This window comes from Capricornis sumatraensis, chromosome 7 (genome assembly GCF_032405125.1).
Source record: "Capricornis sumatraensis isolate serow.1 chromosome 7, serow.2, whole genome shotgun sequence".
NCBI classification, from domain to species: Eukaryota; Metazoa; Chordata; class Mammalia; order Artiodactyla; family Bovidae; genus Capricornis; species Capricornis sumatraensis.
Genome location: NC_091075.1, coordinates 46630799 through 46650559, shown reverse-complemented (window position 1 = coordinate 46650559; position 19761 = coordinate 46630799). Strand labels below are relative to the sequence as shown.

Sequence of the window (19761 nt, the reverse complement as noted above, 5' to 3'; positions counted from 1 at the left end):
TCAGCAGTTAATCTTTTTGTCTTCAGAATGTATTTATTCCTTCCTCTGTTGTGGTTGTTTTTGGTAATGAAGTTTCTGGTGAAGAAGGCCCCTAAAAAACATGCCAGGCCTCCCTGTCCATCACCAACTCCCAGAGTTTACTCAAACTCATGTCCATTGAGTTGGTGATGCCATCCAACCATCTCATCCTCTGTTGTCCCCTTCTCCTCCTGCCCCCAATCTTTCCTAGCATCAGGGTCTTTTCAAATGAGTCAGCTCTTCACATCAGGTGGCCGAAGTATTGGAGTTTCAGCTTCAACATCAATCCTTCCAATGAACACCCAGGATTGATCTGGTTGGGCTGGTTGGATCTCCAAGAGTCTCCTCCATTACCACAGTTCAGAAGCATCAATTCTTCTGTACTCAGCTTTCTTTATAGTCCAGCTCACATCCATACATGACTACTGGAAAAACCATAGCCTTGACTAGATGGACCTTTGTTGACAAAGTAATGTCTCTGCTTTTTAATATGCTGTCTAGGTTGGTCATAACTTTCTTTCCAAGGAGTAAGCATCTTTTAATTTCATGGCTGCAGTCACCATCTGCAGTGATTTTGGAGCCCCCCAAAATAAAGTCAGCCACTGTTTCTCCATCTATTTGCCATGAAGTGATGGGACCGGATACAAATAAATAGCTGTCTGAGGAGCCCTTACAAATAGCTGTGAAAAGAAGAGAAGTGAAGTGAAGTCACTCAGTTGTGTCCGACTCTTTGCGACCCTGTGGACTGTAGCCCACCAGGCTCCTCTGTCCATGGGATTCTCCAGGCAAGAGTACTGGAGTGGGTTGCCATTTCCTTCTCCAGGGGATCTTCCCAACCCAGGGATCGAACCCGGGTCTCCTGCATTGCAGGCAGACGCTTTATCCTTTGAGACACCAAGGAAGCCCCGAAAAGAGAAGCGAAAAGCAAAGGAGAAAAGGAAAAATATACCCACTTGAATGCAGAGTTCCAAAGAAAGGATGGTTGGTGGTATATTTTGAAGATAGGCCAGGAAGCTTAAGTTCTGAGCTGGTGGGGCTTCATTTTGTATGCTAGGTAGATTATCCTTTAGGTTCCTTTGACTTCTTTCTTTTTATGCCAGATGGGATGAGAAGTTTCAGTTTTAGCTTGTATATCTTATAGTTCTGTGAAAGGTGAACACTGGGATGGGAGAAGGGAGAAATCACTTTTTTATAGATACATGTATGAAAAGATTTTATGTGAAAAGTGTGTGTGTGTGTGAATATTTGTGTATGTGTAATAAGATTTTTCTCTCTAGGCAAGTTTCTGTAGAATAGAACTTTATTTTCGAAAGGACAAGAACACATAAAATTGGTCAGCTTATCATTTTTTGTAATTGGGGAACCATCGTAACTCATGCTGGGTGCAGCATTTTAGCTCTGTTCTCCTAAGGGGAGTAACTTGTCCAGCCGATATGCTATTACAGAGAATGAATGGTCTTGCCTTGTCTGCTGCTGATAATTGGGGCATTGGAAATTCATGACTTTTGTGTGTTGTGGATAAGAAACAGTGACATATTTAGCGGCTTGTTTCATGGTTCCATGTTGCCTCACTGTTTCAAGTCTGAGTCCAAATACCTTGTACATGTGTCTGCTGTAGAATTTGGTCTGAAATAAACTAGATTAGTTCCCAAGAGTAGGAGATGGCAACCCACTCCAGTATTTTTGCCTGGAAAATTCCATGGACAGAGGAGCCTGGCGGGCTACAGTCCATGGAGTCTCAAAGAGTGGGACACGACTGAGAACACACACACAGACTAGTAGAATGAATAAACAGATAATTTTAAAATTCTTACTGTATTATGGATCGTCTCTAGTCAAAAGAGTTGGACCCAAATTAGCGACTAAGACACAACAGTTAGTAATTAAAAGTAGATAATAGAATTGACTAAATGACCTAAGATTAATATAGTGGTCATCTGCGTAATTTTAAAATTTTAAATAACTTAATAATAACCAATGATTTTTTAAAATGGGCTACTTTTCACTTTATGGATGATTAGTGCATACATAGGTTTTACAGGGTACTTTCAATGTTTTACTATTACTGTTAATGATAGATGGAGGAGTGAACAGTGAAAACCAGAGTAAAAAGTTTTAGTTTTTCTTATAGAGTAATATATGCTTTTTAAACAAAATTTGGAAACTATATAACTTAAGAAAACAAACTTACTAGTTCTTCAACTAATATTTGTGTGACTGTAATGTGAGGTGGAATTATCTTTGAGGCAGAAGCAATAAAAGATTTATTTCTTGTTAAGTTTTAAATACACTTTCACTGCAAAAATACATTTTCACATAACCTAACCTGAAGGAGAGTTTGGGAAGGACTGATGCTATTCTCTTTGCCTAATTTGTCCCTGCCTTTTTCCCACACTGCCCTTACTCTTTATCTTCTAAGAAAGAGAGGATTTTACTTGCAAAACGAGTTCTTGTGTTATTTCAGCTGATGGGTAAAAGTGGAGAGAGACTGTTCTTAGCAGAATTTGAATCATCATCAAAGAAGGGAAAGATGGTTATGAATGGAGAATCCTTGATTAAAAGTTCTTTTTCATTGTTTCTAGTACTTTTGAGTTTTATATCAGTTTTTTTATTTGGTTATTGGACGTTTACTTTCTTGTGACTATAATGTTGCTGTGAAAATTTTGCATAGAATTTGGAATCTGAACTGTAAGATTTTTTTTTTTTTTCTATTTTTAGGAAGGATCGGGATCGAGACCGTGACCGTGAAGATAGGTCTAAAGATCGAGACCGAGAAAGAGATAGAGGAGATAGAGAGCGGGAAAGGGAGAAAGAAAAGGAGAAGGAATTGCGAGCTTCGACAAATGCTATGCTTATCAGTGCTGGATTACCACCTTTAAAAGCTTCCCATTCAGCTCACTCAACCCACTCGGCACATTCAACACATTCGACACATTCTGCGCATTCAACACACACCGGACATGCAGGACACACGTCACTTCCACAGTGCATTAATCCATTTACCAACTTACCCCACACACCTCGATACTATGATATTCTGAAGAAACGACTTCAGCTCCCTGTTTGGGAATACAAGGATAGGTTTACAGATATTCTGGTTAGACATCAGTCCTTTGTACTTGTTGGTGAGACTGGGTCTGGTAAAACAACACAGGTGAGTTACTGCATGCCATGTACGTACTTTATTAATGTTTGTGTTTACTGAATGTTGTGAATTTGGTCCTGGCAGTTATTCTTATTGGCTGGGCTGTCAGAATATTTTGAGGCATAGCTGCTTTCTGTATTTAGCACTTTTTAGTGACTTACAGGGTAGAGATTGTGTAGGGAGTACCTATTTTCCTGAGTCTCTTTGGGAAAACAGCAGTGCTGGTTTTGATACCCCCCCCCCAGTTTTATTATGTAAATTATGACAGTGATACTCTCCCACCCACTTTGAATTTGGGGTGATACCTATCTGGGGGTGCCAAGGTGAAGAGATCTGAACCATTGGAGTGATTTTTGTTTTTGTCATTTTCATTGCTTTTTGTTTTTATAGTTGTTTTGAACTGTGTGAGTGATATCTATTCTTTTTAAAAAGTAGAAGAGCTAAGTAAGATCTCTTTACTTACGACCTCCATCCAGTAGTGTCCCCATCCTCCCCATGCCTGAACTAAACACACATATTAGTGTTGTGTTAGTAATGTACTTAGGATATTTCGCAAACATGGATGAGCCCTTATTTGCTAGGCCCATATCATAGACATCTAGGGTGTTTATGATGGTTGTTTTACATGGCCAAGTATATATTTGAGATAAATTTCCAGACAGTGCTGGGTCAGAGGAAGATTAATTGTAATTTTGGTGCATACAGCCAAATAACCTTCCATAGGCAATAGGCAACATAGTTTAACCTTCCATGAGCATATATTAGAACAGATCTGGGAAACCACTAGAGTGTACTACTGAACTTCTGCAGATCTAATAGGTGGAAAATGGTATTTCAGTGTAATTTTTAACTTGCATTCTCTTGAGAAGTGAGATAACCGTATTTTCAGATGATTGATCCTGATCTATCAGAACATTTCTTAAATTTTACAAAAATAGCAGTCCCTGGCTATTGTAGAAAATTTGGAAAATTCAGGAAAATGTTGGAATGAGTTTAATCATTATTCATCATGCTGAGATAATTACATTGTTTCCTACTGGCCTATTTTTCCGTATTTATCTGTTTTAAGTGTTCACATTTGAGTGTACTGCATTTACAGGATAACCTTTTTTTAAGGTTACATGACACAAATTATTAATTATTTCATGGAGACATTTTGAAGACTACAATAGCAACCCAAATTGAAAGTTTTTGTTATTTAAAAGACTGAGCTTTTGTGAATATGATATTTCTTTTAAAGTGGAGGAAATGTAGTGTTGATGTTAGAAACTAAAACTGTTGGTTTATTTTTATCACCTTGTGGAAATTTAAAGAATTAAATACATGGAATGATATAACTCTGAACTTATTAGTTTCATGTTTTAAATAATTATTTCAGTGGTTTATGTAGTTGTTTAATCAGCAGTTGGGTAAAGCCAGGCACTGTGTACTTTGTATTATCTCATTTTTTCAGCAGCCATGCAAGGAAGTTGTTAATCGCCATTTTACAGATGAGCAAAATGAGATTTAGATTTATGAGAAGTTTAGTAGGTTGCCCTAGACTACATAATAGATATGGTTGGGTTCACCTTTGTCTCATAGCCAAAGTTATTTCATTTTGCCCTTCTGGGGTCTTATATGGTTAACATTATTTCAGAGATGAGCTTATTTAGAAGCAGTTAATGAGAAGGTCAAGCAAACTCAAAACAAGAGGTTTGTGATTATTTGGATTGGTATTGGGAATTTTTGTTTGTTTTTAATACTTCAGATACTTGGATACTTACGGTTGCAGGGCATTTGGGGGATTTGAAGGGAACTCTTCAAATAATGAATTTCATGCAAATACTTTTTTTGGCATACTCCTACTGAATTTTGACTCAAAACCATTAAGAATTGTCAGCCATTTTGAGTAATTTTTTTGTGTGTGTGCCTATCAGAAAATGAAATTCTCCAAACAGAATCTACGTAGTTTAACTTTTGACTGAGATTCATAGTAAAGACATTGCACATTGCAATTTGGTATAAATATACTATAGCCAAATAAAAAACTAAAGCTAATTCAGCCAAAGGGACAGCGTGAGAAAGGGCATATGTTTAGAGAGAAGAGAAAGCATATCCCCTGGCCAGAGTGTATAGTGTGTGTTTGGAGACGGAGGTGGAGCTGGGGAGACTGAAACAGTAGCTTTCTTGCTGCAGATCAAGGGGCCAGCAGAACCTTTAGGTTGAAGGGAAATGACAAATTTTACAGAAATGTCCTATTTAGTGAGAATGTTGATGACAGGCTTTGTAGGAAGTCATAACAATTTGATTTTGTATAGGGTGGTAGAATGGAGAGTAAAGGACAGATTGTGGACTCCTCTGTCAGGCCAGTGGGTAAACCCCCATGCTTCCACTGCAGGGAGCAGTAGTTCAGTCCTGCTTAGGGAACTAAGACCTCCCATGCTGTGTAGCCAGAAAAAAAAAAGATTGGAGTTAAGATGTTACTATTGTTGAGTAGGAGACGTAGGAGGGATTTTTAAGTATTTGGAGAAAGGTGAGAAATGGTTTTGGTTTTAAACTTGTTGGATTCAGGATACCAAAAACTTAGCCATTCTTCAAATGAAATGATAAGGTCAGGTGTAGGACTAGGGTTGGGATTGACATTTGATGTATGTCAGAAGAATAAATAGAATCACTTAGGATGATATATAAAACAAGAAGACTGAGGGCTATGGATCAGTTTTTAGGTAGATGGTCACAAATGGAGGAAGGGAAGCTGAGGGAAGGGATGGCTTAGAACTGATATTTGGCTTGAGCAAGTCAGTAGCATATTTCATGATGTACTTCCCTTCTTAATGCTATTCTTAGAAATATGGATAAATATATTGATGAAGCCAGGGTCCAAATCTTGTATAGAAACCCTTGGAAGTTCCTGAAACCCTTTCAGAGTTCCTGAGATTTTTTTTCATATACTTCAAACAAAACAAATACTGTAGTACATCCAAAATAGAAGCAGTTAGAGTCTGTGTTCTGTTAAGCCAGACATTAGAGATAAGCAGATCTGAAACAGTATAGTCTCTTGCTAAATTTTTTTTTTTTAGGATGTACTTTCTTCATAGAAACTGTTAATGCTAACATAGAATGGGTTTTTACTGTTAAGCAATTAATAAATATTTTAACAAGTTTTCAGTTTTAATTTCCTAACACAAAGAATGTGTTAGTTGTTGGGCATTCTGGGTTATTTTAAAAGTATAAAGAGGTCCTGAGATCAAAAGTTCAAAAACTGATGAATTGGCCAAAGTTGTTCCTATCTTATTTTTAAAGTGGAAGTAAGCTATTTGTTTCACTAGAGTGAATTTAAAAATCTGTGAATGTTCTTGCTTTGAGAGTTCTGAATTAAGTTTTAATGACTTTAATTGACCAACGAATGTTTATTTGAGTTTCATTTTGTTTGATCATATGAAGTACATTTTGCCTTTGTAGGCGGTTTGCTGAAATGAAGATACATAAAAAACTTTTCTGGAAAGCCACATAAACTTCGGTCTGTTGGTTTACAAGCCCAGAGATGCCCTTCTGTTTTAGTTTAGTATTTTTGTTCATTTTAAGTTCTTTAAAGATACGCGTATTTACATTCCTAGAGAAGCAGCATAGTCTCTCCTTTCCCTTTTCAGATACTTGTCAATGACAGCGGCTATCCTAAAATTGCAGAAAACCTGTCTACAATGCAATAATAGTACAACAGCCAGTGTTCTTCAAATATCACTGTACAAATTCTGCACCAAAAAAACTCCCATGTTTTCTGTAACATTAAAACCAGATAGACTTGAGGGCTTTGATGGAGACCCATTGTGTCTTTGTAGCAGTGGGTTCCAGTTGAATGCAGTAAGCACTTAAGATTTTTCCCGTGGTTCTTTTTCAGGTAGGTGGGTAGAGAAAGAACCATTAAATTAGAGGATCTCTGAGCTTCTGTTGATAATGAAACAGCCAGGAAATACACTGTCATCATGGCAACAACCAGCTGCTTATATCTGTTGGTCTCCCCGCCACCCCTTCTGTACCCTTCCTTGCACTCCTTCAGGGAAGTGCTGCTGCTTCTCTAGGTTCTCTTGAGTTTGAGATTGACAGTTAGCTTTTAAGATCTTCCTAAAATGAACCTTTAGGATGTTACTGCTGCGTATACTTCTGAGGGGAAAGGGATAGAAGTTAGATTCTCTTGACTTAGCTTTTTTTTTTTTAACATTTTGAATGTGCTTCACAGCATGTAGGATCTTAGTCACCCAACCAGGGATAGAGCCTGTGCTCCCTGCATTGGAAGAGTGGAGTCTTAACCACTGGGCTGCTGGGGAAATCCCTAACATAACAAATTTGAATTGAATTGAAAGATACAACTTTATAACTGCAAATAGATATTATTTCTACTTTTATGTGCATTACTTTGTAACTGAAATTGTATAAGAATTTAAGTTAACAGTTCCTTAGAATATTTTTGAGAACTAACATTTGTTAGAAACTTAGAATTTTCCTAAGTTGAATTTTTTCCCCCTGTGTATAGAAAAATGCCTGGTGGTGGAACATTGATACCATACAGCATATTCAGCTCAGTGTACCTAGCTCACCAAGATGTGGTTTACATCATATCAGTGTTCTCTGTGACCTTTCCTTGCCTTGGAGAGCTCATGCTATTAAAGGTTTGAGTCATAAATAATAACTGTGATGTGCCTAAATTGAATTTTGTCTTAAATTATTAGAATGAGATAAAACACTTCATGTTAAACATACTCGATGTGTAGGCAGAGTAGAATTAATTTAAATGTGAAATTATTTGATAGATTCCACAGTGGTGTGTGGAGTACATGCGATCATTACCAGGACCCAAAAGAGGAGTTGCCTGTACCCAACCCAGGAGAGTGGCTGCAATGAGTGTGGCTCAGAGAGTTGCTGATGAAATGGATGTGATGTTGGGCCAGGAAGTTGGTTACTCCATTCGATTTGAAGACTGCAGTAGTGCAAAAACCATTCTTAAGTAAGTACTGTCTTTAAAAATGGACACTATTTCCCCTCTGCTTTTAGTTTTCTGCCACCAGATAGCAGACCTTGCTAGTGGAGTCTCAAGTTACCCAGTTTTAGAATAATCCAGATTAAACCTTCTTATGCTTACTAGATGACTTTTTAATATGGATTCTTTTTTTTTGTTAGTAATATATATAGCTGTTCAGTAGACATTGAATTTCATAGGTCAGATTTTAGTCACTTGGTGCTATGTCTTAGGTGAAGTGTATCATTTAAGTATGACAGAAAGGTAGTTGATATATCTTAGTAAAGGAAAAATATTTGTAGAAAGAAGGATGTATGGAAAGGGATATGATTTATTTGGGGTAGAGGGCTTTTGATACTAATTACACTAGTGTTACCATGGATGTGTTTTGAACTAAAAGGAGCAATCTTTTGTAATATACTCTTATTAGAGTCTCCTCAAAAACCTCTTTGTTACACCATATTGAATGTCTTTCTAATATGATTGACAACCATATTGAGCTGCTTTCTAATACTTTAACTTCCCTGATTTCTAATCTTCATCTTCACACTTGGGTTCAGCATAAGTAGTGTGATGTTTGTTGCCTGATGGTAATTCTTTTGAAACTCTTTTGTTTATTACGTGTGTATGCGTATGACAGTTCCTTCATTTTTTAAAATGAGTTCTTTGTCTTGATACTGTCTTGTCCCTGAGGTTGTTTTTAAAAGACAGTGGTGGGTAAGATGTTACATAGACAGCAACAGGAGTCTTTGATGGCAGAGATAGATACAGCATTACAGGGGAAGCTGTGTATTTTACAGAAAACTTCAAATGTATGTAAAAGTAGAATAATGCTGTAATAAACTCATATTTATTTGTCTTGCATCTTCAAAGTTGACTCATCTTGTTTCATCCATATCTCAACCCATTTCTGTGTCCCCCAAAATAAGAAGCAAATCCTAGGCATCATATACTTTCCATCTGTAAATATTTCAGTGCATCTGTTTCAAAAATAAGATTTCTCTAAATGTAACGGTGCTATCACAACTTAACATTTTTTTCCATAATCAAAACCTTGCTACCCTTCAAATTCCATCTGTTTCTTCTAGTTTCTTTGATTTACTATTTTATTGCAATTTCCAATTAATTGCTTTATTAATTAGTTGTTAATAGCAATTGAACTTAAGTGTTTACTTGAGTCAGCTTGTCTTTATAACTTTATGAGGTGTGTTTTTGACTTAAACCTTAATCTTTATTGAATAAATTTTTAGTGACAGTCATGGTATTTATCAGATGTAAATACAGTATAATTGACAAAAGCATTACCTAAAATCTACTTATTTTTTTTATTACTTTAAGATTAGATAATGTCCAGGAATTGAGGATAATAAAGTGGAGATTTTGCTCACCTTTAGGAGAAACAATAACATGACATTTGATTTACTGTGCGTTGTTTTTTTTTAAGTAAGCCATAGTTGAGCAGGGAGAGCAGAATTTAGGAATTGGGAGATGAGAATGTTGCATGCAATGTTAGGGCAAAATGTGTAAATGTTTATTGGTAGGCTTTCAAAAGATACATGCTTGGGAAAGATTTTGGTTCAGTTAATAGGGAATGAATGACAATAGATTTGAGAGCTCTATCTTTGGCATCGTGATGTTTTTTTGCGGAATGGTTTCTAGTGGCTTTATTTAAATTTAAAAAGAAACCTTAATTCTTATAGGGTAAGCTTATTGAAATTTCTTCTAGAATCTTCTGAAGAGCTAGAAGGTAACCTAGTATTGTCTTTAAGTGATATCACATCCTATTAGTATGGAGTAAGTGGTAGTTTTAACTAATGGAAGAGTTTTATTAAGTGCAGTGTCTTATGAATCCCTAGATATATTTTGTGTAGTCATCCATCAACTTGTTTTTGGAGAACCCAGATGTTCAAAATAGCTAAAGCTTTAACTTAATGAGAATTAGTTACGTAGTTAATTGGGTAGGAAGAGTGAATACATCAGACAACTATTAGACAACTATTTGAGCCCTCCATTAACTGTTCTCATGTGTAGATATAAAGTGCCTATGGATCTACTTTATAGTCAGAAGAAGCCTTTAATCTTCACTGTAGAAGGATGGTGACGAGGACTAACTCAAGATTCTGCTTGAGAGGCTGAGAATTTAACCATATCCTTCCTGATTCATTGTGTACACTATAAATGCTGATTTACTAATTAATTTGTTTGAGACTACTTTAGCTTCATCTTTATACGCTAATGGTCCAAAGGTAGTTTCTCCAGTGTTTGGGACACATATGTGTCTACATTCTAGGTCTTAATATTGCTCTAGTTAGAGCATTGGATCTAGTGTAAATTTGTGCACACTGTGTTAAACTAGCTTTAAATAGCTATCCAGTCCCAGTAGCCAAGTTACTTTTCAAAACCACCACTGCGAAATGGTTTTTATAATTCGTTGTGTGTTTGCCTGCTCCCATCTTTTTTTTCTCCTAAAGTGTTGATTTTGCAATATATGTATGTTCCTTTGGCCATCTTGGAATGGAAGTTACTGGAGGGGGGTGGCGTACCTCAATGAGGTAGTTAAAATATTTAATATTTACATTATTATTTTGGTAGCTAATTTCACTATTATTTTGGTGATATGCTTCCTTTTTGTTTTTTTCCTCAAATTATAAAATTACTGAGTGTGTGATACCGAGGGAACTTAGTAGCTTTAACTTACGCAAGTGATGCTTAGTCATTCATTCAGTCAGCTAATAACTGAGTACCTTCTGTGTGTTGGGCAGTGCTAGGTATAGTAGTAAAACTGGCCTCGTCCACATAAAGCAAATACACAGTAAATATAAAATTTCAAATTATGATTAGGCTTTGAAAGAGTTTTGGAATGTATTTGAAAGCATGGCTTGAGAATTTACTTAAGGCTGGAAAAGAGACGGCAGAATTTCAGTCAAGAACTGAAGTAAAAGTAATGGTTTGCCAGGAGTAGCAATAGGGGTACAGACTTTTTAGGCACATGGAACATCATTTTAAAAAACCCTTTTTTCTGAATGAAAAACATACTTTTTACTTGAAGGCACTGTAGTCTTCATGTTACTTCATGTTACTTATACACTGATTTGTGTAAGTCAGCATTTCTAAGGCAGATCAGTTTTGAGATGGTTCAGGACTGGTTTATAGACAGTATGGATAATCAGAGATTGGTTTGATTCTTTTTCTTAACCTGATTGTAACATAAACCCATTGGGAAGGGAGTTTGTATCTGTATGCTTCTGCATGGATCCTTTATTTAAAAAAAAAATGACATGGAAGGGGCAGCAGAGGAGTGTGAATATTTGTCACTACAATGTAGACTATCGGTGAACATAATTGTGGAAAGGGTAGAGCTTTCACAGAAAGACATTTTCCTTGATTGTTTAAACTTGCCTTGGTGGAGAAGGTACAGTGATAGGTTGATTTGGTGTATGTCATTTACCTTTTATTCTGAATTGTTTGCTTTTGAGTATCAGTTTCATTTCAGTTTTGGAATTTGTCAGAAGGCTAAGAACTCAATCTGGAATAATGTGTATGAAGCAGAAAGTGTTGCAGCTCTTTCTTGGAGGACACATGATGTTAGCTCTGTAAGGGTAGGTAAGCATCTTGAGATGTTTATCTTTTATGTAACTTAAGGACAAGCTGCTGGAAAATCAAGAACAATTAAGATAGGGCATAGTCTAGATCTAATTGAGTGATGGGGGAAATAAACAGCCTGGGTTCTAAGATACGATAAACCCTTTGTAAAACCTGAGGGAGAGGTGTTTTGAACAAGCCAGCTATAGAAGTACTATTTCACAGAACATGGTTCAGAAACTTGGGGAACTTTTTAATTTCCAAAAGGCAGTCGAGGTGAGAAGATGAAAGAGAATCTAAAAGTACATAACAAATACAAGAGCCTAGTATAACAGAACCTCTAAGGTTGCTACTTGGGGAGGATTTACCAGCCATTGCCATAGCAGATTCTTTGGGACCTCAGGAAACAGTTCAAAGGACCAGCTGCATGACTGCTTAGAGTTTCCAGAGTGAATTTCTAACAAGGCAGTCTTGTTCTAAAAACTTGACTTGAGAAAAGAATCAAAAGGAAATAGATTGTGGAGCACAGACTCTAGGATCATGGTGCCTAGTTGTGTCCTAGTCTGTCACTTACTGGCTGTGATTCTGTCCACGTTAATTAACCTCCTTGAGCTTACTGCTTTCAGAAGATGGAGCTGACAATAACAGCTACATCTTAGGATTGTTCTCAGATCAAATATGTAATTTGTGTGTGTCCCTTAGAATAATACCTGTAACATAGCAAGTGCTAAGTCAACATTTCTTCTCTTGCTGCTGCTGATAGTGGTGGTAGATTTTCACTGTGAGAAATTGTTGTATTTTATTAACCAGTTAACCTGGTTAATTTAAAATGGACTTACAAAGCTAATTTAATATCGTCCCTTTTAATACAGTATTTGAATTACAATGTAGGGGTTTTAGCTTGAATTAAACATTGATATTACGTGTCAATATGAAATGAATGAATGAATCCAAATATTCTTTTAGGGCTGAAGGTAAGATGTGGAAACAAATCTGGTCTTTAGAGATTATTATATAAACATCAATTATAAACTAATTTATCAAGCATCTGTTAATGGTGGGCTTTGTTCTAATTCAAGTGTATCTCTGAATTAGGGAAAGGTAGTTTTACTGGATCTTCAGAAAGGAGTAGGTGTAAAGAATAAATGTGGTTGTTTACCACTTCAGAAGTTCCTGTCATAGAAACTTAAAAAATCACTGTTGTCACCTTAGAAAAAAATTCTGTTGACTTTTAATTCATACAAAGCTAACTTGATTTCCTAAAGGTCTGCATATAGTATTACATTTGACCTTTGTATTTAAAGCACTTGCAAGGGATTAGTTATAGAAGTCTCTCTTTGCTTATAGTGCTGACACCTTTTAAGAAAATACTAAGAACATACTCGTCCATCGTAGCTTTCTGTAAATTCTGTTGTAAAGATAAGAGATCATTTCCTTCAAAAGTTATGAAAATGTGAGGAATAAGCAGTTTATTTTGAAAAAATGATTTAATTTCCTTGTGTGCTCAGTGGCTCAGTTATGTCCAATGCTTTGCCACCCCCATGAACTGTAGCCTGCCAGGCTCCTCTGTCCATGGGATTTTCCAGGCAAGGATAGTAGAGTGGGTTGCCATATCGTTTCCTTATTTCTCGTTAATTTCTTAGGTGTTTCTTTTGCTTGATTAGATCTCTAACTCTGAAACACATACCAAATGTATTTTGGGTGTTTGCCAAAATAAAGCTGTATGCTTAGGCTGATGATCTTCAACATGTAAGTTAATAACTAGGAAGCTATGTATTTGATAAATATGATGTGATATTTTCTTTTTGGCTTTTTATAAGTGTTAGAATTTCATTAAAACATTTTAGATTCCACATTATTCAGAGTACCATATGGCACCTTTCCATGTGACTGTTCACATCTAGTGGTTTGTTTTCATTGTAGCCAGTATAATGCTACATAGTGCTGTGGCTGTAGTGAGATTCGTGTTACTCATGGGGTAATGCTTTTGCTGAGAATGTCAAATTAAACTTGAACCTATGTAAATCTTTATCCTTTTACAGATGAAAGGAGCATTATGTTTATTAAGGAGCTATGTCAGTGTCGTTGACTCTTTCTTGACTTGATAGAGGAGGTATGCTGTGAAGCAGTTAAGGTAGTTTGAATGTCACATGAATTGTGTAGATGATTTCACAGAAGAGGAAGTACTTCATTTGAGCTGAGAAGAATGGCGAGACCTAGATAGGCAAGTTAACTAGGTGGATAAGTTGGATTTTAAGTGGAGTAGACATTCTCACGCTGCTTTGGTTTATAGCATGCTTAATGTTAGGAGTTTTTCATGGTACTCTAGCCCTTTAAGAAATAACTCAAAATTCTAATAATTTATGTTCTAACAGCCTAATAGTCTATTAAACAAATATTGGACATTGAAAGAAAAAGCTTAGTAATTGATTTCATTCTTATTCACCATTATTTAATAATGGATATCTTTGCTGTTGGAACACAGCAGTTTCTTACACCTTCAAATCAGATTGGATGCTGCCACCTTTATTTTTCTACTCAGTAATGTAATCCTAGATTGTGCTAGGGGATTGTATGTGAGCTGTGTAAGTTAGAGGTGAGTCCAGAAATAGCCAGATCACTTGAAAGAGGTGTGTTAGTTGCTCAGTCGTGTCCAGCTCTTTGTGACCCCATGGACTGTAGTCTACCAGGCTCTGTCCATGAGATTCTCCAGGCAAAAGAATACTGGAGTGGATTGCCATTCCCTTTTTTAGGGATCTTCCCAATCCAGGGATCAAACCCAGGTCTCCCACGTGGCAAGCAGATTCTTTTCCATCTGAGCCACCAGGGAAGCCCTCTGAAAGAGGTTAAAAAAAAACTTTATTTTTAAAACTGACTTGTATATGTACTTAAAATACATTATCAACTCTTTGTACCCATGTCATATGGAAGTACTAATTGATGAAAACAGTCATTTTCATGGGTGAAGGTAATTTGATGAGTTTTATCAATAGCTGTTCAGTACGTATAATAGCTTTCACTTTAAACATGTTTAAAAATTGTACAGCCACTATGGAGAACAGTGTGGAGATTCCTTAAAAAATTGCAAATAGAACTACCTTATGACCCAGCAATCCCACTGCTGGGCATACACACCGAGGAAACCAGAATTGAAAGAGACACATGTACCCCAATGTTCATCGCAGCACTGTTTATAATAGCCAGGACATGGAAACAACCTAGATGTCCATCAGCAGATGAATGGATAAGAAAGCTTTGGTACATGTACACAATGGAGTATTACTCAGCCGTTAAAAATAATTTATTTGAATCAGTTCTGATGAGATGGATGAAACTGGAGCCGATTATACAGAGTGAAGTAAGCCAGAAAGAAAAACACCAATACAGTATACTAACACATATATATGGAATTTAGAAAGATAGCAATGACGACCCTGTATGCAAGACAGGAAAAAAGACACAGTGGTGTATAATGGACTTTTGGACTCAGAGGGAGAGGGAGAGGGTGGGATGATTTGGGAGAATGGCATTCTATCATGTATACTATCATGTAAGAAGTGAATCGCCAGTCTATGTCTGACGCAGGATACAGCATGCTTGGGGCTGGTGCATGGGGATGACCCACCGAGATGTTATGGGGAGGGAGGTGGGAGGGGGGTTCATGTTTGAGAACACATGTAAGAATTAAAGATTTTAAAATTAAATTTAAAAAATTAATTACATAAAAAAAAAAATAAAAATTGTTGGCTTTTTGGGGGATGACCAACCATTTCATAGTGTTGATATTGTGAAGGATGGCTACGGTATCTAGACTCATCATATTTGGTGGTGAAAAGAACAATATTTTTAAAATCACTATATGTGGTTCTGTCTTCTAATATTATCCCTGATAAATGCAAGCTGTTTTAGCCTTGTCATTTGTTCCTTACTGTTGTCATTCAGAGAAGTATTCTGCTGATAGGGGCTTTAAACAAAAAGTAAGTTACATGTAGAAAATTGCATTAAGTACTACTTTTGGTCATGGTCTCTTTGAGAAGTCTTGATCCATTATAAGTTTGAAGAAATTACCACACACAAACCTGTTTGTGTAGGCGTTTTATTGTAGGTAGCTTTTCTTTAATAGAGATGTCACTTGACTGGATTGTAATGGATTAGTCTAAAAACTTAATGGTAAATAGAAATTTTATGTGAACTTTAAACATTTTAACGTAAAACTTAACACGTTCATTTATCAATCTGTTAGTGTAGAACCAACGCCATTTCCTTGAATATGGGCCCTTTGTAGTTCCATTACTTAGTAAAATGTCTAGTTGTTAAAGGGAGATTAAACTGAGACACTTGCAGAATACCCAGGTGTTGCTTTTCTGGAATTTTAAGAGTTCAGTCCTCTGGAATTCCTCTTTCACTCCTCTATAGTTATCTCACATTTGATGTTTTTTTTTGTATGTGATTTATCTTTTTCAAGCTTTTCTGAAGCATATAACTTGGGATATGTACATACAACTCTCTTTTCTATCCTAAAAGGTTATCACTGTGTAACATAAGATTATGTTGGCCCAGTTGGTAGGGACAGAAGTGTGGTTTATTCTAATATGTTTGTAGAGTAAGATCGATTTTCCCAAAGATTCATTCATTAGGTGAAGGTTAGTTAAGAGTGTAGTGTACAGTTCTACTACATTGAATACTTACCAAGTGTGAGGCAGTTGGTGCATTTAGGTGGTTTATATATATTGTTTTATTTAATTTGAACGATAGCCACTGTATTCTCATTTTTCAAATGCAGCATTAGAGGAAGTTGAACTTATTTAAGGTAGAGCACCAGTAAGAAAGCAGGAACTTGACCAAGGTTTGTCTTGCAAAAAAGATATGTCCTTAATCACTCTATATGCTGTTATTTCTCTCTATCCTCATTCTTCAGCTCCATAGAATTATTTATGTGTATTTGTAAGGTAGTAAATCTGATTACTCAGGTTTTACTCGATGTGTGAAATAGATACCAGGAATTTCTTTTGGTCATGCTGAATGAATTTTGGATCCTCTAGAAACAGTTTTGATTTATTCGCGTGTTTAGTCATGCCAGAATAAAGCCTATACTTTGAAAGGTAACCAAAATCCTAACAGGATTGGAATAACAGCACATAACTAGGATATTCAGAATGTATTAAACTTCAGCTTTAATAGTAGGGCTGGTTCAAGACATATGGCTGCTAATTTCACTTATATTTTCCCTGGAGATTGTTCTAGATCAGTGTAAAGTTTCTTCATTCATTTTAGTGACTGCTAGTTTAATTCCTTAGATGGACACTCAGAATTTACAGTTTCTTTTATTAAAATCAGTTGGTGTCCTTAGTATTCTCTTATAAACTTTTACACACATTTTTTTCACACACGTTCAGGTGAGTATATCTGTGAAATGAGTTTCTTAAAAATGAAACTGGTTGGGTCAGAGGGTGTGTTGGAATTTTATTAGCTGTTGCCATATTTTAGCTACTCTGACTAAGGGATGAGCAAATGAGTCTCTGTTTCTATGGCCTTGACATCACTTTGTTGTGGAACATTTTTATCTTTGTCTATATTGTAAGTTAAAAAGTAAAATCTCATGATTTTAATCTGCATTTCTTTTATATGAAATTGAGCATCTTTACATGTACTTACGAGCCATTTGTATTTCTTTTTGGAATCTAAGATGCTCTTCTCAGCTTTCCAGACATATTGCTACCTGATTGACAGTCATTTTTATGGTGCTCTTTTAAAATGCATATCTTAAACAAGACCCTACTGTATAGCACAGAGAACTATATTCAATATCCTGTGGTACACCATAATGGAGAATATATATTTTAAAAGTTTGTATAAGTGAATCACTTTACTGTGCAGCAGAAATAAACATAACATTGTAAATCAGCTATGTGTCTGTCAGTCGCTCAGTTGTGTCTGACTCTTTGCGATCCCAGGGACTGTAGCCTGCAAAGCTCCTTTGTCTATGAAATTCTCTAGGCAAGAATACTGGAGTGGGAGATCTTCCCAATCCAGGGATTGAACCTGGGTCTCCTGCAGTGCAGGCAGATACTTTTACCATCTCAGCTCCTTTAGTTCAGTTCAGTTCAGTCACTCAGTCATGTCTGACTCTTTGAGACCCTATGAACCGCGGCACGCCAGGCCTCCCTGTCCATCACCAACTCCCGGAGTTTACACAAACTCATGTCCATTGAGTCAGTGATGCCATCTAACCATCATATCCTCTGTCGTCCCCTTGTCCTCCTGCCTTCAATCTTTCCCAACGTCAGGGTCTTTTCAGATGAGTCAGTTCTTCGCATCAGGTGGCCAAAGTATTGGAGTTTCAGCTTCACCATCAGTCCTTCCAGTGAACACCCAGGACTGATCTCTTTTAGGATGGACTGGTTGGATCTCCTTGCAGTCCAAGGGACTCTGAAGAGTCTTGTCCAACACCACAGTTCAAAAGCATGCATTCTTCTGTGCTCAGCTTTCTTTATACTCCAACTCTCACATCCATGCATGACTACTGGAAAAACCATAGCCTTCACTAGATGGACCTTTGTTGGCAAAGTAATGTCTCTGCTTTTTAATATGCTGTCTAGGTTGATCCTAACTTTCCTTCCGAGGAGTAAGCGTCTTTTAATTTCATGGCTGCAATCACCATCTGCAGTGATTTTGGAACCCCAAAAAATAAAGTCAGCCACTGTTTCCACTGTTCCCCCATCTATTTGCCATGAAGTGATGAGCTCTGAGGGAAGCCCTAAATCAACTATACCTCAATTTAAAAGATCATGAGTGGAAAAAATAATAATTTTAAAAATACCATTGCAGTTTCAGATGATGCAGTTTAAGTCATTGCAACTAGGCTCAAACACATCTTTATTAATAAGTTTTTGCCTACGAGAAGTAAGTTTGTTTATTCCTATAGTATATATTAAAAAAAAAATCCATGCTTCAACTCTTAGAAAGCACTTTTTGCCTCCCTGCTGGTTGTGGGAGCATTTTCCCTGCAAAGAGTTGTCGAGATTCTTGAAGAAGTGCTGGTTGGTTGGTGAGAGGTTAGGTGAATATGGCAGATGAAGCAAGACTTGGTAGACCAATTTGTTCAACTTTTGAAGTGTTGGTTGTGCAATGTGCAGTTGAGTGTTGTTGTGGCAAAGAATTGAGCCTTTTCTGTTGACTAATAGTTGCAGGCATTGCAGTTTTCAGTGCATCTCATTGAGTTGTCATGCGTACTTCTCAGACGTAATGATATCGTCAGGATTCCATGAAGGCTGTAGTGGATCAGATGGGCAGGAACCAAACAGTGGCCGTGACTTTTGGGTATAAATTTGGCTTTGGGAAATTTCAGCACTTTGGAGCTGCTTCTTGGTCTAACCACTGAGCTAGTCATTGGTGGTTGTAGTATAAAATCCACTTTTTGTTGCATGTCACAATACGATTGAGAAATGGTTCGCTATTGTTGCATAGAATAAGAGAAGACAACACTTCAGAACAATTTTTTTGATTTGTGGTCAGCTCATGAGGTACCCATTCACTGAGCTTTTTCAGCAAACCTTTCCAGTTTGCTTCAAGTGCTGAATGACCATAGAATGGTCGTAGTTGAGTTCTTCGACAGCTTCTCATGCAGTTATGAGAGGATCAGCGTCAGTGATTACTCTCATTTGGTCGTTGTCAACTTCCGATGGCCGGCCACTGTGCTCCTCATCTTCAAGGCTTCGTCTCCTTTGCAAAACTACTTGAACCACTACTGCACTATACGTTCTTTAGTGGTTCCTGAGTGAAACACATTGTTGATGTTGCAAGTTGTCTTTGCAGCTTTACAACCCATTTTGTGCTTGAATAAAAAACTGTTTGAATTTGCTTTTTGTCTAACTTCATTTCTGTAGTCTAAAGTAAATATAAAATAGACAGCAAACAATAAGTTAGATGGTAAAGAATCTGCCTGCAATGCAGGAAACTTGGATTGGATACCTGGGTCAGGAAGGTCCCCTGGAAAAGGGAATGGCTTCTTGCCTAGAGAAAT

The 19761-nt window shown here is 36.8% G+C and overlaps 1 protein-coding gene across 1 annotated transcript in view; it reads left to right on the top strand.

Annotated features, from left to right (window-relative positions):
* DHX15 (DEAH-box helicase 15) overlaps positions 1 to 19761 on the top strand; it is a 55829-nt gene that overhangs the window by 4662 nt on the left and 31406 nt on the right. Inside the window, exons 2-3 of the mRNA XM_068975735.1 lie at positions 2737 to 3172; positions 7951 to 8144. Of these exons, the coding sequence (XP_068831836.1) occupies positions 2737 to 3172; positions 7951 to 8144 (630 nt within the window). The remainder of the gene's footprint in view (positions 1 to 2736; positions 3173 to 7950; positions 8145 to 19761) is intronic.